We start from the raw sequence: 21116 nt of genomic DNA, 5'->3' as shown, positions 1-21116 counted from the left end.
GGATTTGGCTATGAGCTAAAGGGCTTGTACATCACAATGCAATATGGGATTTTTTGTTGATACTAAATAAACCAACATTTACCATAAGCTAATCATTACTTTATTGCAACGTCTTGCATGACAAACGCTGTTGCAGTTTAATAAACATCTCCCCTCATGATTACAAAAAAATGTAAGATGACCAAAACACAATTACTACCAATAACGTTCCTATACTTCCCACATGGAGGTGCTCATTGCTGTGTGGCGTCATAATATACAAGTCCTATAGAAGGGAAAATACAAGGAGGACACAATTATGTGGTTAAACGGTTTACTTTTGTGCATAGTTGGTCATAAATAATCTTAGCATTTTCTAAATACATAATTTTCTAATTCCTGGTCAGATAAACGACTATGATCAATTTAATTATTCTATACTAAACTTTAAGGCCTGCGTCGCTGTCTAGTGAAGCAGCTATCACAAAGCTACCAGATCATAATATAATTGATGTTCCTTGTGATTCCAGGCCAGGAACTCTCCATGACTTCCGCAGTCATGAGATCGCAGATCAACTCACTCTCCTAGATGCAGAACTCTTCTACAAGATCGAGGTATGGAGGCTACTAGAGAATGGGTTGTGAGTTGTTTTTCATACTGAAGGAATTCCCCTGCATTGCGGTGAGATTTACCTCTTGCTGCGCCTGTTGTAACTTGTCTGTTTTGTCCTCCTTCACCACAGATTCCTGAGGTGCTGCTCTGGGCCAAGGAGCAGAATGAGGAGAAGAGTCCCAACCTCACCCAGTTCACCGAGCACTTTAACAACATGAGCTACTGGTGCGACACATTCACATTTATTTAGCTGTTAGGTCATTCGGCAGATGCATTTATCCAAATCGACTTGCAGCAAGTTCTTAGTTTTCTTTGATAGATGTCCTTAAAGGGGACAGTTTATACCACCAGGTGTGAGTGTGATTAGCCTTACCACTTACAAGCCCTTTCGATAAATCTGCCGCAAGCGCAGTGTGCGCTCCTACCACTAGGGGGTGGTTAATTTTTTTCCATGGGCCCCCCCTCTGCCTTGGGCCCCCCAACAACTGTCCACCTCCTACCCGAAGTCCGACGGCCCTGGACATCACTAGGGGGCTTGTCCACCTAGATCTGTACTGGATAGATGAGCAACGTTTACTTCGGTCCACTGGGTAGGCTGGTAGACCGATCTATCCAGCACAGATCTAGGTGGACACGCCCACTAGTGATGTCATATGGGGCAGAAACGGCTTGTAAGGCTAATCACACTCACACCATATGTCCCCTTTAAGGAGCAGGGAGATGGGAACGGGCCTTGCTCAGTTATGTAAGGCGTCTGAGATGTGAAATGAAAAGGGCCCATTTCATGTCATTAAGGAAGCCTACCGGTACACTCCCGGCATTGGGCCCCCCAGAACCGTCTGGCTGGGAATCTAAAGGCAGAAACACCAGACTGCCCTGTTATACTGGAGCCAACCATCACATCTTTTTCAGGACTATTCTTTCACATAGACGAACATCAACGACTCACACGCATCGTTGTACGTAACTGTTATCGTCCCTCTGTGTTGTCAGGGTGCGCTCGTTGATCATTCAGCAGGAGAAAGCCCAGGACCGCGAAAAGCTGCTTCTCAAGTTCATCAAAATAATGAAGGTAGAACTTGACTGTGAAAAGACCCATAAACACACCATGTAGCGACCTTGTTATACTTGGCTAATCATCGCCCCTCACATTTGTCCTGGCTTTTCACAGCACTTACGAAAGTTAAACAACTTCAACTCCTACCTGGCCATCCTCTCAGCACTGGACTCTGCTCCTATCCGCAGACTGGAATGGCAGAAACAGACCTCAGAGGTAATTCACTAATTAGCAGACCAATTAAAGATAAACCAATTGCCTGATTAAAGATTAACTACTTGATGATGCACATGATGTGTGGTGCTGCGGGCCTCTCATGCTCCTCCTTTCTCCTCAGGGATTGGAGGAATACTGCACGTTGATCGACAGCTCCTCCTCGTTCAGGGCCTACAGGGCTGCCCTGGCTGAGGTGGAGCCTCCTTGCATCCCGTACCTGTAGGTCTCCCCGCCTGGCTGCTCCCTGTGTGCTGATGTGTGAATGAGATGTGACGCCAGGGACCTTACCATATGATGATACTGATATGTTGGAGTGCCGATACGATGTGCATTGGGACTCTGTAAATATTACACCTTGGGGGTTTTGATTCTACAGGTCTCTCTGTGTCCACCATTGTTTTTAAAGGGGACATACCCCCAGGTGTGAGTGTGATTAGCCTTACAAGCCGTTTCTAGGTGGACACGCCCACTAGTGATGTCATGGGGAAGATTTTCGAAACGGCTAATCACACTCACACTTGGTGGTATGATAATGTCCCCTTTAAATTAATGTGGCTGAAAAGAATAAAGCGAATTGACTATAGCGCCTTCTGTAGGACGGTTCCATAATTAAGTTTTGACCAGGATAACGTTTTAAATTATTATATATATAATAATCATTCTTGAGTCAATCTGAAGATACGTGTTGCAGAAGCAAAGCATCCCGTTAAGGTCTGACCTCGCATGATCTCTCTCTCTCTGTCCGTTCAAACCTTCTAGGGGACTCATTCTCCAGGACCTGACCTTTGTCCACCTGGGCAACCCTGACCTCATCGACGGCAAGGTGAACTTCTCCAAACGCTGGCAGCAGTTCAACATCCTGGACAGCATGCGGCGCTTCCAGCAAGTGTGAGTACAAGGTTTAAAAGGTGGACGATTACCTCAAATGATTAACCAACAGTCAGTGATATTTAGGAAGGATTCGAAACGTTCAGTGGTGTCCTATACTGATAGTGAAAAATAAAATCAATTCTGTGCATTGTATGTCTGTACTAATTCAATACATCCAACACTGTAATCACTTCAGGCATTATGAGCTGAAGCGGAACGACGACATTGTGTGCTTCTTCAACGACTTCAGCGACCACCTGGCGGAGGAGGCGCTCTGGGAGCTCTCGCTGAAGATCAAGCCCAGGAACATCACCCGGCGCCGGACGGAGCGCGAGGAGAAGACCTAAGACTCTGCCCCCTGCTGGGCCTTTGACCTCCAACTGTGCTTCATGATAACACTAACTCCACTTTACTACACACACACACACGCAGAGAGACAGAGCCAACGGGAGACTCAGAATGGGGACTTAGGAACAAAAGCATCAGACTTAAGATACGAGTCCAGCCAAGGTTTCTACCCCGTGGATCTATTTCTTTGGGAGATTATATTATGGGATACTGTGGGAGCAGTTCTGTGACCCGGACGCTGCGTGCCAAGAGAGGCAGAAGACTGAATGACTCAGAGCGGACAGGGAGACCTTATGGAACTATAGCTCTTCTCCTCTCCCTGTCCTCTGTGTACTAAAGACACGGGACTTGCAATGTATGCCAGATTGAGGTGAATGGTCCATAAATTCCCCCCCACCCTCTCCAAGTGTTCCTTTTTCCATGCCCTTATGTATGTGCCATTTGTTGGTCATCTTTGACACTTCCCGCCAAGAAGCTTAAGTTTGGCTAACCAAGTATATTCTTCCCAGTGTTTGAGGGCAGCCGGCCATGAATTGTGACGCCAGAACGAAGACTACATTACGAAACGGGGAGGAGGGACGAGATCACATAAGGGACTGGAACCTATGATATATACGTTTGTTAAGAAAACATTGTGTGTCAGAATCATGTATGGTTATATGTATTATATACAGTGCTCCTTTTGTTCTTAAAAAGGATGTTTATGCTTGTGAGAAGAGCTTCGCTTCTCCCAAGTGCCGTTTATATGCGCACTTACAAAAAAGCAAGTTAAAAAAACTCATAATTACTAAAGATGCTGTGATCTATGTACATCATACTGAATCATCGTGTGCCATTTTTCGACTAGTCAAAAACCACCAGGCAATCAAGGAAATCATTTAGTGGTCAGGCGTCGATTGAGAGGCTGCGCGTGACTGAAGTCCTCATGACTCGTGTGTTGGTCCTTCCATCGTATGCTGTTGTAGATCCACTTGGATCGCCCCTTTGGGATCAAGGTCCACCAACACATCACATTGTCCTCTATTCAATAAACAAACAGCTCAGTTTCTATACATATTGGATGTGCCTGTGATGTCACCTTCTTGGGAAACACTTACCCTACATACTTGCATATGTTATGTAAGTATACTTTTATGTAGAGTAAGCAGCACAATGATCAGAACATCTACAGTGAAGCATGACTTTTTTTTTCACAGAATTCTGCCAGGAAAAGTTTACAATTTAGCCATAAACTGTTTAACATATTAGGCTTAACACTGACAAATAAGCAGCATAGGCATATATATTCATATCTTATTAAATAAGCTTATATGAAAATAAAATGGATCGCATCAAGCTAATGTATTACTGGTGTCTAAATATAGGCTCATTTATGTTTCAAAAAACAAATCAATATGTACAATCATTAAAAGGCTGTACAACAACAAAATGTATATGAAACATTCACCTGAACACCACCCTAGTCTCAACCTCCATTTAAGAAAATATTTTAAAACCACACCTCCACAGGTAAAAAGGGAAGACAGTATTCATTTTAAGTACTACGTGTGAAGTGTCAATCATAAAACATTCTAAATAACCACTTGGCGACCAGTTAAAAATAATAAAAAGTGGGGATCCAGTCTCTGCCCATGGTAAAAACCTTGACCAGTAGGCTCTGGGATCTCTCTCCCGGCCTCCTGTCAGTGCGGGCGGCTGCTGGGCTCCAGCAGCATCCTCTTCCCCGTCAGGTCGGCCTGCTCCGAGATGGCGCGCTTCAGGCCCCGTGCGTGGCTGTTGGGCGACCCGCGCTGCCACCTGCAGAGGTCTCCGTTGAGGATGTCCTGAATGTGTTGCACGATCAGGTTGATGGCCACTAGCAGGGGAAGGAACAGAACACCATGCAGAACGTGTGTTAAACTTGGAGGACTATTGACATTCCCTGAACGAGAAAAGGAACCCAACGTACCCATGTTATCCACTCCTCTTGGAATGATGACATCTGCGTACTTCTTAGTCTGAAGGGCACAAAAGCAAACATGAAGCATGTTGAATTTGTCGGGTGAAGGGTATAATTGAGGCCAAAACAAGAGGTTGCAGGCGAGTACAGTAACATACGGGCAAACAGAACTCCTCGAAGGCTGGTTTGACAAACGTTGTGTACTGGGAAAGGATCTGCTCCAGTTCTCTGCCTCTGTTCATATCACGGAGAACTACAGACAACAAAAACAGAACAGTGAAACAATGTCTTCACTACTGGTCATTTAGCACAATCTTCTCATCCAGAGTGACTTGCATTACTTTTTTTGGAGAGTACTTTTTTGGATATCAATAAGAGGATAGGGGTCGTCTTTCCCAGGATAGCTGGATACTTGGGAGTTTGAACCAGGAACTTATCAGCTGGGAGTCAAATGCCCTAACCACTACCAAGCCCCCTTTTTTAATATCAATACCTCTGCGAGACAGCCTAACATCGGAGTCCGTGTCCACAAAGAGCTTCATGTGGAACATGTCACGCACTTCCTGTGTGTAGAAGACCAGGATCCCCTCAAACAGCACCACATCTGCCGGGTACACCGTGATCTTGTTCTCCAGTCTGAGAGGAACAAACGGTTTCAATCTACAAATGGCACCACAACCTTAGAGTGCACTCAGAGTATGATTGGATGTGAACTATCAGATCAGGTCTAACCTAGAATGAGTCACAAAGTCGTATGTCGGCACCTCCACCACCCTGCCCTCCACAATGTCCTTGAGGGTTTTGTACATCAGCTGGTTGTCAAATGCATCTTCAACCAAAACAAATACAATGTTTAATACAACGGCACATGTACATTTAGCCAAATGGACTTCACGGAGGTGATAAGAAAATGTACCATGATGTTTTAATTTTGATCGAATAATGGCAGTTCCGTTTTGATAAGGGTGTAAAGAACGGAATTGAGCTACTGATCAATGGCCGAATTATGATTTGATAAGTCGCCTACCTGGATGGTCAAAGTTGTATTGGCCCTTCACTGCCTTTGCTTTCTGGTCTGGGGTCAGGACCGCATAGAAGCTGTCCTGGCTGACAATGGCCACCTTCCTCTGGCGGTGGTCCACCTTGTTCTGACCGAGCAGCTCCATGATCTTGCCGCATACTGTCGACTGTTTAAGGAATGAAACGAAAGAATATATAGATTTATCCTGCTTATGTTGTTTTCATTGCATCTGTATTTATTTTTATACAAAGCAAGCCAATGAAGAGTAGTTAGAGGAAGGAAGGAGGGGGCGTGTTGTTACCATGGTTACAACCAAACAACAGCCCTCGGTGATACTTCAGCAGCCTCTTTGTTTGAGTTTTACAGAGCCACACACCATGGCTTCAGACTAAACGTGGCGAGAAGCATCATTATCGCTCGGACCCCGCCATCAACGACCGGCGGAGCTCCAGCTCTAACACACACACACACACGTCCCGCGGGCGGAACGTCACAGAGTGACGTAATACCAAAGACGTCACGAAAATAACGCACCCTGTAACGGGGACGTTCACACACTGGCTGGCAAACACATATGAATGTAGGCCTGTTGTATGTGTAGACGGTATAACTCAAGTACCACTTTCTTAGACAACAATATATATATCGATATATATAACACCATATCAGACACATCCACCGGGTTCACTTCCCTTTAAGTCCTTTTAAAAGTATGCTGTTAGCAACACATCGCACGCGTTGGCTGAATGCTAATGCACTTATTAGTATAGAACGTTAATGGCATATTACTCCTAGCCAATTACTGTGCATTTCTGTAATAACAGTGATTGCCAACCGAGGGGCGTGTTTTAACGCCTGACAGTAGCAGCTTCATGCTAAGCTAAGCTAGGTCTGACCTACGGTGCAGTAGTCCTACTCAACAACGGCTCTCTGAGTTTAACGTTCACCTTTCCGCTGGCTGTTCCCCCGCTCACTCCGATAAGAAACGGACTGTGGCGTGGCCTTTCCACCTCAAACGGTGTTCCCAGAACCTCCATCTCCAGATAGGGTAAAAGTATGTTTGCAAGGCAGCCCAACAACAAGTCAGCTGGTGGCTTCACAACACTGAGCTGTTCTCGCAATACTTGGGCGCGTCTATCGCGAGATGAGCCTGGTCGCCGCAGAAATCTCCTTGCAGAACTTTTGGTTTCGATTCCCAGGTATCCAAACTTAAACTGAGATCCTACCCGTTGTTTTGTTTTCCGGCTTACCACTCCTATATGATAACCATCTGCAACTAAACCCTGAATGGGTTTAGTTCAACGAAGCAGAATAATAAAAATGCATTTTATAAGTTAATTATAATTATTTAAGCAATAGATCCCGCCAGGCTGTGGTATGTGCTCATTATACCACTGTTAAGGGGCGTTGTCCGGCCCCGACGCGCAGCGGAGGGCCGGCGACCCCCTTCACAGTGGTATAATGTGAGCACATACCACTGACTGAAGTGATCTATTGCTTTTATACAATGGTTACTGTTATGGCGAAACGAAAGTCATAGACACACTACATTTAAAAAGAAACAAAGAAAGTCAAAGTAGCCGTTTTGTTAAAGAATACAAAAAAGTAGTCCCTCCTGGCTGCCGCTATGCATCGACGGTCGCTATGCAACACACTTTAGCGTCCCTCCGAGAGAAGGCTCCGATAGAGCGGTTCGCCGGCAATTTATCCTATGGAGCAGTTCACTCGCCAATTTTAGACTTCAGTGAACTGTGCTATTGCTTTTATACAACTGTTAAAATTATGGCAAAATGACTTCACACACACACTAGTAAAAATACGACCTCCTCCATGGTCAAGCTAAATCTCCGTGTGATAAAGTTTCTTACGATACTTTGTAACGGTTTCCTCTTCAAGGCGCGGAGTGATACTTTCACAAAATGATCGGGCGTCATAGCAGTTATGTATACGCTCTTTATACAACAGTTGGGAACCAATCAGATCGTTGGATTTAGGTCCCCCATTGTATAATTTGTATTATACAATGGGGGACCTAAATCCAGCGATCTGATTGGTCGCTGGGGACCTAAATCGCTGGATTTAGGTCCCCCATTGTATAATTTGTATTATACAATGGGGGACCTAAATCCAGCGATCTGATTGGTTCCCAACTGTTGTATAAAGAGCGTATACATAACTGCTATGACGCCCGATCATTTTGTGAAAGTATCACTCCGCGCCTTGAAGAGGAAACCGTTACAAAGTATCGTAAGAAACTTTATCACACGGAGATTTAGCTTGACCATGGAGGAGGTCGTATTTTTACTAGTGTGTGTGTGTGTGAAGTCATTTTGCCATAATTTTAACAGTTGTATAAAAGCAATAGCACAGTTCACTGAAGTCTAAAATTGGCGAGTGAACTGCTCCATAGGATAAATTGCCGGCGAACCGCTCTATCGGAGCCTTCTCTCGGAGGGACGCTAAAGTGTGTTGCATAGCGACCGTCGATGCATAGCGGCAGCCAGGAGGGACTACTTTTTTGTATTCTTTAACAAAACGGCTACTTTGACTTTCTTTGTTTCTTTTTAAATGTAGTGTGTCTATGACTTTCGTTTCGCCATAACAGTAACCATTGTATAAAAGCAATAGATCACTTCAGTCAGTGGTATGTGCTCACATTATACCACTGTGAAGGGGGTAATGAGGGGGGGGTAATGAGCACATACCACAGCCTGGCGGGATCTATTGCTTAAATGTAACATGGACATATACAACAGCAGGGATACTTGCATCTGGAAATACATTTAAACATTGGTATTTTATTATCTAAATCCACAACAGCAAATATTATTTATGTAAATCTTCTGTGTCCTTGTCTTGATCTTGCTGTGAGATGTCTTGACTCGTCTCATCTACCAGTATCTCTAAAGCAGACTCTCCTTCTACTCGTTTAACCATCTCTCCTTTTGCAGCAAGTATTTCCTCAATGTTTCTGAAAGAAATTAGTAAAAAGCAAATGATTAGATAGTTCTACAGATCTTTCTCATTAATAATGTATAATATAATAATATCTTCTGTTGACTACTTGTTATGTGGTATACACATTAATAAGGGAGGACTGGACACACACACACACACACACACACACACACACACACACACACACACTTTTCTGTTGTGTCTTTGCTAGTCTCCGTAGGTCTGGTAGTGGCATTTGTTGCAACCGAAGCGGCAGCAGTAGATTTTGGGCCAGGCTTATAACTAACTAAAACACTGAAATCGTCTAGTTTGCTTTTCATATTGTAATGTTGAATGTATTTGTAGCATGTAGCCTGGGACTATTTTAAGTGTTTGTGTTGTGTTTTTTTATCGTTGTAACCAGTTGTTCTATTTCATGTAGGCTACGCCGTCTAGGCTTCGCCTTATGCACCAATCAGCGTGGGCACCGCCCACATTTCCCACGGGATCGTGTCTATATAAGGCGGTGTATACCGTCGCTCATCCTCTTCTTTTCTTTCTGCACTTGTGCTTATCAGCGGAAAATCGAGAATACATTAAGATGACTTCGACAAAACGGATCTCCCAAGCCGGTGGCAGCGGCTCGGGCGAGGCCGCGGACAAACGACCCTCTTCAGGGCCACCTGAGAGCGCTCCTGGAGCTAGGTCCTTTTCAGGACCCCTATGCGCCTCCTGTCCCACCTCCCTGGCACCGGGTGACGGGCACTTGGCGTGCTTCCGGTGCCTCGGCGCCAACCACGCCGCGGCTGCTATGGCGGCCCCCGCCTCCTGTGTCGCCTGCCGGAGCTGCCTGAAGAGGGGATCCTCTCCAGGCATCTCTTCTTTTCTCCTGCGGTGGACCTCGCTTGACGCCATCGACCTGTTCAGGGCCGGCCCTGATCTGGACGACGACAACATCGACGCCGACGACGACGCCTCCATGGACGACGTCTTCGGTGACTCGGCGTCCGATGTTTCCCGCTCCCGGGTTACAACCGCCACCGTCGTCCAACGTGGGAAACCGCGCCGGATAGCCGATCTCTTCTGGAGATCATGGGTGAGGCGGCGGCCATCAAGGGGATTCCCATGCCGGCCCCGCCTCTCGTCCCCGTATCTGATGATATGCAGGGCGAGTGCTTTCGCACCCCATCTTCTTCCCGGCGGGCTACCCAGTGCCCCCTGTTCCCGCCTGTGCAGCACCTGTTCACTGCTGCCGGTGTGGACCCTTCGACCCTGAAGGCCCCGGTGAAAATCCTTCACGGATTTCACCAACGTGGAGGGGTGGGCCGATACTCAGGCGAGGGGGATCCCTCGCCTGGAGCCTCCCCTGGCAGCGCTTCTCTGTCCGGGCACCGGATGGCGCCCTAACGAAAAGCCGCTGCCCCCCGACCGCCTCCAGAGACAGATTGTCGGCGGTGCGTTCTACCATCGTGGTTGTACACCACGTTGAGATGGGGCCATCCCATACAGTTAAAGCGTCGTCCCCCACCCTTTATGGGGTTGGTGGAGACCACGCTACGGGACCCGGCTGCGAGCACGGCTCTGGCAGCAGAGGTGGCACGTCCCTTGGTAAAGGGGGCCATCACTGTCGTTCCCCCCCACGAGTCTCACCTAGGGTTTTATTCCCGCTACTTCCTGGTTTCCAAGAAGTCAGGGGAAAAGAGACCTATTCTGGATCTTCGCGTGTTCAACAGATTCGTTGCCACGAGGAAGTTCAGAATGCTCACTGTAGGAGCGTTGTTCCGGTGTGTGAGAGAGGGCGATTGGTTCACATCCCCGGATCTCAAGAATGCTTACTTCTACGTCCCTGTTCGGCAGGCGCACAGGAAGTTTCTCCGCTTTGCCTTTATGGGGATGGCGTACGAGTACCAGTGTCTGCCGTTCGGCTACTCCCGGGCTCCGCGCACCTTCTCAAAGTGTGTGGAGACGGCGTTGGAACCGCTCAGGCGTCAGGGAAAGAGAATTCTCTTCTACCTAGACGACCTGCTTATTCTGAGCAACTCAGAGGATACCGCGAGAAGGGACACCATGTTGGTGATAAACCATCTCTCCTTCCTGGGTTTTGCCATCAACTGGGAGAAGAGCTCCCCGCTCCCCAGCCGGCAGACAGTCTACTCGGGGCTTTGCCTAGACTCAGCCACCATGACTGCGATGTTTTCGCCTCCTCGGCGAGACGCCATCCTGTCGGCGCTCTCCCGTTTTCGCGTTCGCAGAAACGTGACCGCACTGTCCACCATGCGCCTGTTAGGGCTGATGGCAGCTGCCCAGCCCGTGGTCCCCCTGGGTCTGCTTTTTATGCGCAGACTCCAGCGGTGGTTTGCTCGCCAATGGTTGGACCCCAGGCGACACAAGCTCAGGGTGCTCCTCGTTCCCCGTTCGGTGTCGCCAGACCTTGAATATTGGAAAAGACCCTCCGCCCTTCTCAGGGGTGTTCCCCTGGGCAGGGTGGCGTCCTACGTTGTGGTCTTCACGGACGCCTCGTGGACGGGTTGGGGAGGAACGTGCCTCTCACTCGGTCGGAGACGAGTGGTGCACGCCCCCTCCAACACATAAATGTGTTGGAGCTCGACGCTGTGAGGAAAGTGCTGTTGCATTTCTTTCACCTGGTGCGCGGCCGCCACGTTCTGATCAGGACAGACAGCGTGTCGGCGGCGGCGTACATCAACAGACAGGGGGGAGTCCCCTCCCCTGCTCTCCACCGAAAGGCGGTCGAGCTCTGGCTTTAGGCTCATCAGTATCTCCTCAGTCTGAGAGCCCTGCATATCGCGGGCGCCCAGAACTCTGGGGCGGACCTCATGTCTCGAGGCGGTCCCCGCTGAGACGAGTGGTGGTTACATCCCGATATTGTCAGACTGATCTGGCAGAGGTTCGGGACGGCGCAGGTGGACCTCTTCGCGTCCAGGGAGAACACGCACTGCAGGTGGTGGTTCTCCCTCAGCCCTCGGGATCTCTTCCCGTTGGGGGTAGATGCGTTGGCACACACACCTTGGCCGCGGGCTCTCTTGTATGCGTTTCCCCCGCTCCAGCTGATCCTTCCTCTTCTGGAACGGGTCAGACAGGAGAGACTGTCCCTGATATTAGTGGCCCCGGAGAACCGATCAGATCTGTGGTTTCCAGAGCTGGCCGCGCTCTCGCGGTCGGCGCCGTGGCCGGTACCGTTCAGGCCAGATGCGTTTTCACAGGCCCACGGGACGATGTACCACCCGCCCGATGTCTCGGGACGGCTGTTGGTTTGGCTCCTGAGAGGTTGATCCTGCAGGGCAAAGGTTTGCCTGAGACGGTTATCAACACTATTCAGAGTGCTCGTGCGCCTTCTACTTCTTCCCTCTATGCGGCGAAGTGGTGCGCCTTCTCTAATTGGTGTGAGAGGAACCACGCTGTCCCATCTCAATGCTAAGTGGGAAGCGTGCTTTCCTTTCTGCAAAACTTATTGGAGGAAGGTTTGGCCTTCTCCACTATCAAGGTCTATGAGGCAGCCGTTTCGTCTGGCCATGCAGGCTGTGATGGTGGACCGATCTTCAGCCATCCACTGGTCAAGAGATTCTTGCGTGGGGCTAGACAGGTTAGGCCTGTTTCACACGTGCTTACACCACGCTGGGATCTCCCCACCGTGTTGCGGATTGGCCAGGAATCCTTTCGAGCCTCTTTCTCAGGCCCCTTTGGATGCCCTGTCCTTTAAGACGGCGCTCTTGTTGGCATTGGTTTCTGCCAAGCGGGCCGGTGAGCTAACCGCTCTGTCTGTCAGCCCGAGTTGCTTGTTGCTAAACAAGGACAGCCCCTTCGCGTTGCTCAGACCTAATCATGCGTTCCTCCCGAAGAACATTAATAGTTATTTTCGGTCGAGGGATATTGTGCTTAATGCTTTTCACCCCCCGCCTCATTCTAGTGAGGCGGAGGCGGAGTTGCATCTCCTGTGCCCGGTTCGGGCATTGGCTATGTACGTGAATCGCTCGCCGCGTTCCGCTCCACACAACAGTTATTTGTGTGTTATAGCGACGCTAGTAGGGGCCGCGCTCTCTCTAAGCAGCGGTTTTATCGCTGGATATGTGAGGGTGTTTGCTTAGCCTACTCTCGGCAGGGCTTGGCGCCACCTTTGGGCGTTAAAGCTCACTCCACACGGAGCGTGGCAGCTTCAACGGCTCTACTCAAGGGCGATTCGGTGGAAGACATCTGCGCGGCTGCGTCTTGGTCTTCCCCCGGCCCCTTTGTCCGTTTTTACATGTTAGACATGTCCAGGGGTTCACTCGGCAACTCTGTGCTGGAGTCCGGGACCCCTTTTACGGCTTAAGAATATAGACATCTTCTTTAAAGCGGCGTGGTTGGATTTCCTCTCGCCGGCTGGCGAGTTGGACTTGACTACCAGTCTTACTCTCCCACCTTTTTTCAAATGAAAAACAGGCTAGGAGTTTTTCTATTGGCCCGCCAATTGTCAGGTGGTTTTGTTTGCCAGTATGGCACTCCAATAAGAAACGGCCGAGAGAGACCCCTTATTGGAGAGCCGGATTCCGTAGCTCCGCCCCCGGTGGTAGCGGACCTAATGGAAACCGTGTTGCTCTGGTTTTTCTTTTCCTTTTCATGGGTTCCATGAAGCACGGATTAGAGCCGGAGTCTTTACAGACTCACTTTTTTCTCTCTTGATCATTGCCTTGCTTGATCTAGGAGGAATTAGTTTTTTATTAAGCTGTTGTGTTTTACACTTCCTTGGCTTTTTGAGTTTTAATGTGCTCTGGTGACTTAAGTCGTTTTGACTGGGGTCCAGCAGGAGTACATTTATCGGGCTCCGCTCGCAGCTTCACCTTAGCCCATAAGGCGAAGCCTAGACGGCGTAGCCTACATGAAATAGAACGATAGTTATGTTATTATAACTCTAGTTCTATGATTGTAGGCGTAGCCGTCTAGTTTCCCACCTGCTGTACCCTCCAAATGCTGAAAGAAAAGCGTGGAGGATGAGCGACGGTATACACCGCCTTATATAGACAATACCGTGGGAAATGTGGGCGGTGCCCACGCTGATTGGTGCATAGTTTGAAATTTTCACGGGACAAGCCCATAAGGCGAAGCCTAGACGGCTACGCCTACAATCATAGAACTTTGAGTTATAATAACATAACTATCGTTTTAACTGTTAACTTTAAATCTTTGTGGTTGGCCAATCACAGCGCGAGAGGGAGGGGCTTGGCCCGCCATATAACATGCAGAGATGCAGGGGGCAGCTTCGCAACAGAGACAGGGCAGAGTGCGAGCACGCAGCGGGCATTTTATGAATGCTGAATGTAGGAGATAACTTCCCCTGCTAAAAGTAGTTTATTGCAGTTATACCCAACCGGTATTTGCGAAAAATAAACACTGAATTAAAAGTTCTGTCAGAAAACGATTGATGCGTATCCGTGCACATTTTTAAGTGGGTATACGGAAATCCTGGAGCGTTAGTGGGTAGGCCTATACGGCGTATACCTGCGTATCACGTAGACTACGCCGTTCCTAGTCTGGCTGAACGGAAGTGGACAGCATCTATTTCCTAGCGTCGGATTTCACCGCTACTCCTCCCCTTCCGGTTGCTCTTCCGGTTCAAAATAATTTCCCCCCGGCACTATTTTGGTCTGGCTTTGCGAGACTACACCGTTCCTGACTGCAGTCACCGCGTGTCGCGTGATAACGTTGCTTGTTTTTAATACATGTGAATTCAATCTTATATTCCAGTAACGTATTCATTATGCATTCCTAGCTTTTATACTCCAAAATTACTAAAAGGCACTGCTAGTGCTATATCATATATTTTCTTCTTTTTTTTTATATATATATATATATATATATCAACATAATTTTCAACACGTAAGATAAGATAAGATAGTCCTTTATTAATCCCCCTTGGGAGAAATTCACAGGTGACCAGCAGTACAGTGGGAAAAGAGAAGAGCGAAAAAACAGTATATATACAATACATTTACTAATTGAAAATAAAATTATAGTACAAAACTATTTTAATAAGATAAAGTTAAGATAAAACAAACATACTATATACATGTAACTCTCCGTTTGTAGGTGACCTGTGTGTTAAGTAAATAAATAAGTACGATGAAATATGAGGTATAATATAAATATAAGTATAAATATAAATATAAATGTGCCAAATGTGCAGGGACCCTGAAGTAATCGAAAAATTTAGTAAATAAATAACAAATAACAAGGTTAACAATAGGTGCAGTCCTTAGGTGTGCGGTTTAGACCTTAAACAGGTCTGGATAAAGGAGCTGTTGGGACTTTGGGGACGTTGGGAGCGGGGGGTTGAGGTGTTATAAAGTCTGATAGCTGATGGGATGAAAGAGCCCCCCAAGCGCTTTGAGGCACGTGGCTGAGAGAGTCTGTGGCTGAATGTGCTCCTGAGTTGCCTCAGCTCAGCGTAGAGAGGGTGAGAGGGATTGTCCATGATCGCCTGCAGCTTCCCCCTCATCCTCCTCTCTTGTCACAGCCTCCACACAGTCCAGCTTCATCCCCACCACAGAGCTCGCCTTCCTCACCAGCTTATTCATCTTGCTGGCACCACCGCTCCCGATGCCTCCTCCCCAGCACACTACAGCAAAGAAGGTGGCACTGGCTACCACAGACTGGTAGAACATCTGTAGTAGCCTAGTGCACACCTTGAAAGACCTGAGCCTCCTCAGGAAGAACAGCCTACTCTGTCCCTTCCTGTAGAGGGCCTCAGTGTTGTCTGACCAGTCTAATTTATTGTTCAGGAGCACCCCAAGGAACTTGTAGGTGTCCACCATCTCCACCTCCTCCCCGTTTATGGAAACAGGTATTGGGGTGCTCTTTCTGCGCCGGAAGTCCACCACCAGCTCCTTGGTTTTCCCGGTGTTGAGCTGAAGGTGGTTCCCGTCACACCATCCCACAAAGTTCTCAACTAGTTCCCTATACTCTTCCTCCCTATTGTCTGTGATGCATCCAACAATGGAGGAGTCATCAGAGAACTTCTGCAGATGGCATGCTCGGGAGTTGTAGCAGAAATCCGAGGTGTAGAGGGAGAACAAAAACGGTGAAAGTACAGTTCCCTGGGGTGTGCCGGTGTTGCTGGTCACCACGTCTGACAAGCAGTGTCGCAGCCTGACATACTGCGGCCTGTCCGTGAGGTAGTTTGAAATCCATGCCACCATGTCAGGATCCACCTTCATCACTTGGAGCTTCTCCACCAGCCGGACTGGCTGGACGGTGTCGAAAGCACTGGAGAAGTCGAAGAACATGATCCTAACCATGCTCTGCGGCCTCTCCAAGTGTGTGTAAGCTCTGTGAAGCAGGCAGATGATGGCGTCCTCCACGCCGATGTCGGTCTGGTACGCAAACTGCAGTGGGTCCAGGCAGTCACGCACCAAGGGCCTGAGGTGCTCCAGGACCATCCTCTCGAAGATTTTCATGACGTGTGACGTTAGAGCCACAGGTCTGAAGTCTTTTGGAGCGCTGGGTCGTCCCTTCTTCGGGACAGGGACTACGCAGGATGTCTTCCAGAGTGTTGGCACCTTTTTCAACCTCAGGGAGAGGCCGAAAAGATGCGTGAACACTCCTGCCAGCTGCTCTGCACAAATCTTGAGCACCCTCGGGCTGATGTCGTCCGGTCCTCTGGCCTTGTATGTCCTGATCCTGGTGAGCTGCCGTCTCACGTAGCTGGTGTAGATGATGGGGTTTGTTGTTGCTGGGGTCACTGGGATAGTTGGGGGTGTGATGAGGGAATGACTGATCCCTGGGCTTGACATTGGTCCAGCCACCTTAGAATTGTGGAAAGGGAGAGAGAGAGAGGGTGGTGCTGGGAGGGGAGGTGCAAAAGCTGCCATCCCCGGGTCTTGTGGTATAGCAGAGAGATGAGTAGTGCAGGAGGGGGAGGGGGGTGTTGGTCTGGCCCCAGTTGGTGAGTCAAATCTGTTAAAAAACAGGTTTAGCTCGTCGGCCCGTTCCTTTGTCCCTTCCTGTGATCCTCCAGCATTTTTCATGCCAGTGATGGTTCTCAACCCCGCCCACACCTCTCGGGGGTTGTTCTGCTGCAGCTTCCCCTCTATTCTGTTCTTGTAGCAGTCTTTAGCCCTCCTCAGTTCCCTCCTCAGCTCTCTCTGTATTTCCCTCTGTGTGTCCTTATTGTCTCCTGCCATGAAGGCTCTCCTCTTCCGGTTCAACAGGACTTTGATGTCCCTGTTGATCCAGGGTTTGCTGTTGGGGAAGCAGCGAACCTTCTTGGTGGGGACAACACTCTCCTCACAGAACTTTATATAGTCTGTGACGCATTGAGTGAGACCCTCAATATCGTCGCCGTAGTCTTCCTGAAACATCTCCCAGTCTGTTGTCCTGTAGCACTCCATCAGGGCCTCCTCAGCCTCCACAGACCACTGCTGTACAGTCCTGGTGGTGATTGGCTGTCTCCTCACAAGAGGTTTGTATATAGGAGACAGTTGTATCAAGCAGTGGTCTGATTTGCCCAGGGGGGGAGAGCTGTTGCACTATATGCCTCCTTAACATTGGCATACAGTAAGTCCAATGTCTTATCCCCTCTGGTGCTGCAGGTCACATACTGAGTGAAGTCAGTCAGTGTCTTTGAGATGTTAACATGGTTGAAGTCTCCATTCACTATAATGAGAGCGTTGGGATGCCGAGTTTGCAGGTCTGCGACGGTGGAGTGAATGACGTCACAAGCCCGCCCCGCAACAGCTGATGGAGTGTAAACAACAACAATAATGACAGCCGAGAACTCACGGGGCAGATAGTAAGGTCTCAGTCCCACAGCCAACAGCTCAACATCAGGCGAGCACGTGATTTCCTTCGTAGTAACATGTCCAGGGTTGCACCATTTGGAGTTAACAAAGACGGCCAGTCCACCACCCGACTTCTTACCGCTCTGTTTGTCTCTGTCCGCCCGAACTAGCGTGAAGCCGGCTAGTTCCACAGAGCAATCTGGTATCTTCCCGTTCAGCCATGTCTCCGTCAGGCACAACACACTGCATTCCCGGTATTCGCGCTGTCCGGTAATGAGGGCTGATAGTTTGTCCGTCTTGTTGGGCAGTGAGCGTACATTCCCCATGACGACCGAGGGAAGACGGGGCTTGTATCTCCACCTCCTCTCCGACTTCTTGTTCCTCACCATGGCTCCTGCTCTGGTCCCACGCCGCCTTAACTTCAACTCCCTCGGGATCCCCTTCGGGCACACCACTGGTTGATCCCGGTGCTGGAGGAGCTTGTCTCGGGAATAGACGTTGGCCCTGTGTTGTTGTTGTTTGGTGGTCGCGGTGGTCGCGGTGATCGTCACATTGTTGCACATTGTTGTTGTTGCACAACCGTTTAAGAGCCCTATTGATTTATAATTTATCTCAAGAATTAAACCTACGTATTAACAAAGCCTAGAGTTGAAGTTCTAAAAAGTATATCTAGATAATAATTTTTTAAATAAAAAGGAAATAGGAAAAGGGGGTCGGGAGCTGCTGTATCGGGCTGCCACTCGCTGCGGCGCCATGGTAACGATACGTAGAGCTCATTTCCTCTACAGCTTTTACAACAACTCTCCAACTTTCCATTATTTTAAATCCTTGTTGCTGCGGTAAGCGAACGAGTTCAGTAGCCGCCGTAGCATTCATCCACGGCTTGACTTTTGCGGGCGCAATCGTTTCCTGGCAACAGCGGGCTCCACCAACCAAAGACCGAACAGATCGTGTTATACTTTAGGATTATGGGTAGTGTAGTGGTTTCAAGACATCGCAAAAAAACGTGTTTTTCTAAAACCTTGATGTTAACTTCTTTAACTTGTAGCTCCTGCAGGAGCATATACTATCGTTTAACAATATACCGGCGCGTGGTAAGTAAACTTTGGATTACGACATCATTGCTTTTAATCAAAACCTCTATGGTGAAATTAATGGGATTATTACCTCCGGTACCACACTGTTGCCCTCTATTGCGATTAGCTGGGAGCTGGGACATCTGCACTTCAGCATCACACACACCACAGTCTGACTTCACACTGTGACGGATGTAAAGTTTGCGCGCAAGCAAGCTGTTTCACGCACTTATTGAGGGGCGTTCTCGGTGGGCTTGAATATTCCCCCTGGCTTCGACTCCGATTTTTCTAGTATACCAGACGTAAACATGTAGACATATGTCATATTGCAGACTAAAGGAAAAGATGGAAAAGCATGGTTTCACCGCTTTAATGGCCCATATCTGTATTCATTGTAACGATTTGGATTAACGTGTCAACATGCCAGTCGAGCAAAAATGGATCCACTCCAAATGCATCTTTTCCGTTCTAAATGCACACTGACAATAAAGTCATGCATGTTAGTTTATTTAATATGATCTAGTTTAGCTATAGAATGCATTCAAAATGATCATCTTGCCCATCTTCAACTAACCTTTTTCCTTCGAGATCAGAGAACCAGCCGAGGTTATCAGCGATGATGTGGTTCTTCTCGCACCCTGAACACTTCACTATAACCACTCCTTTGTGGTAGGAGTGTTTAGAGATCCGTTTGGTGGATCTTGTGGAACAAACCTGCAATCATTCAAAATGGATCGAGCAAAGCAACATGATTGAATGGGTTAGCAAACAGAGGAGACAAACAGAGTATCCAGTGGACATAACAATAACAGAGACATGTTACCTTGCATGTGTAAACTAGATGATAATGCGTTGACTCAACCTTTCCCACAATGTCGCTGTTAATAAACGACGTGGTGGAAAAAGCAACCTTTCCCTGAACATGGCCATCTCTGGTAGGGGTTACCACTGAACAAGCTGGACTGGTATGGACTGAACACCTCCTTAATCTGACTGGTGTAACCATTGGTCCTCGTGTCATTCCAACATTAAATAAAGTACCTATGGTTAAACGAACATTCCTTAATATCCGACCTGTAGAAGCCATGGTGAAGAAGCTATGAATTAATATCCGACCAGTAGAAGCAGAACCAATGCTCGCTCACAGCTTCGCAGCTCTCTCGGTGTCGCGGTGTTATGACGTCATTATTTTGCTCCCGGGAGCTAATGGGATGGTAGGTCCCGCCCACTGTGACACTGCAGATGCACACTGCAGATGTACACACACGTCTGGTCAATGTGATTATACAGTAAGGACTGACACATTACATAATAGACCTAACCAACAATATCACATGTCAAATATTGTATAAGATATTTTTAAAAATCCAACATTTCAAAGCTACAATTTACCCTACATTCGAAAACATATTGTGTGTGTTTGTCTAGAACTCATTAATTCGATTATATATATTAGGAAATAAATGTAATATGTATTCACTATATATAGTGTATTTAGTTTAATAATTCGTAATTACAATTCTAAAGGAACTTACAAAATAGCCTAACTAAACACATGCTCCGGAGCTTAAGAGGTCAAAAAATACTTTTTGCTTCATACCATAACCAGGGGGCGACGTATGTGATGAGATGAGCTCAAGGCCCCCTGAGGATTCCTCAGGAGCCCTAGGGGTTCACCAGGACCCCTTCAGCAGGACCCCTGGGGGTTCACCAGGAGAAAACTAGTGGAATGGCCCCATGATATTCTTCTTGCCAGAAGTGCTCATGGGAACAGGCCACTGGTCCACGGTGGATTACTGAACCCTTTGTCCAGAGATCCTACCGACTGCGTTGTCATCTGTCACTCAACCCTCAAAACCCTCAAATTACTTTAAACAATCAAAAACACTTAATGTAAAAACACTATATTTCACAACACAGTGTGGTGTGTTGTAAAATATTGGCGTTGTGTAAATAAAAGTGTATAAAGCAATACATAAGTCTAATTGTAAATGACGGCCCATCTGTAGCCTGTGAGGGTTCAGGGCAGTGGTGTCGCCGGGCTGTTAAATAAAAATCAACTTTATTTTTTCTTTTTCTTTTCTTTGCTTGCTTTACACTAGAAATAAACCTGGGGATTCCTGGGGCATCTCATAATAGCCTAGTTCTTCTAGATAGTCCTTCTGGCAAGAGAATAAACGATTTAAAGGTCCCATGACATGAAAACCTCACTTTATGAGGTTTTCTAACATAAATATGAGTTCCCCTAGCCTGCCTATGGTCCCCCAGTGGCTAAAACTTGCGTTTGGT

At 47.8% G+C, this 21116-nt stretch overlaps 2 protein-coding genes across 2 annotated transcripts in view; one reads left to right on the top strand and one right to left on the bottom strand.

The window, feature by feature from the left end:
- The window catches only part of rapgef1b (Rap guanine nucleotide exchange factor (GEF) 1b), a 43882-nt gene extending 39740 nt beyond the window's left edge, over positions 1-4142 (top strand). The window contains exons 21-27 of the mRNA XM_060038290.1: positions 510-594; positions 723-817; positions 1586-1664; positions 1764-1865; positions 1987-2084; positions 2625-2753; positions 2932-4142. Of these exons, the coding sequence (XP_059894273.1) occupies positions 510-594; positions 723-817; positions 1586-1664; positions 1764-1865; positions 1987-2084; positions 2625-2753; positions 2932-3082 (739 nt within the window). The 3' untranslated portion in view covers positions 3083-4142. The remainder of the gene's footprint in view (positions 1-509; positions 595-722; positions 818-1585; positions 1665-1763; positions 1866-1986; positions 2085-2624; positions 2754-2931) is intronic.
- uck1 (uridine-cytidine kinase 1) lies at positions 3934-7181 on the bottom strand. Its single transcript, XM_060038289.1, has 7 exons — positions 6991-7181; positions 6050-6209; positions 5755-5851; positions 5516-5658; positions 5181-5275; positions 5032-5080; positions 3934-4938 (listed from the first exon to the last, which is right to left on the bottom strand). Exons 1-7 carry the CDS (start codon positions 7078-7080, stop codon positions 4766-4768), a joined length of 807 nt encoding a protein of 268 aa, XP_059894272.1. The 5' UTR covers positions 7081-7181; the 3' UTR covers positions 3934-4765.
- Positions 7182-21116: the final 13935 nt, after the last annotated feature.

This window comes from Gadus macrocephalus, chromosome 19 (assembly GCF_031168955.1).
Source record: "Gadus macrocephalus chromosome 19, ASM3116895v1".
In the NCBI taxonomy this organism is placed as follows: Eukaryota; Metazoa; Chordata; class Actinopteri; order Gadiformes; family Gadidae; genus Gadus; species Gadus macrocephalus.
This window is presented reverse-complemented; position numbering and strand designations above follow the sequence as displayed.

What these genes read in the sequence shown, in the direction of transcription:
- uck1 (XM_060038289.1), bottom strand. Translation starts at nt 7,080, where the DNA reads ATGGAGGTTCTGGGAACACCGTTTGAGGTGGAAAGGCCACGCCACAGT. An exon ending in ATACAACTTTGACCATCCAG is followed by an intron (nt 5,852 to 6,049) that starts GTAGGCGACTTA and finishes TTTTGGTTGAAG; the next exon opens with ATGCATTTGACAACCAGCTG. An exon ending in GACTTTGTGACTCATTCTAG is followed by an intron (nt 5,659 to 5,754) that starts GTTAGACCTGAT and finishes TGTTCCTCTCAG; the next exon opens with ACTGGAGAACAAGATCACGG.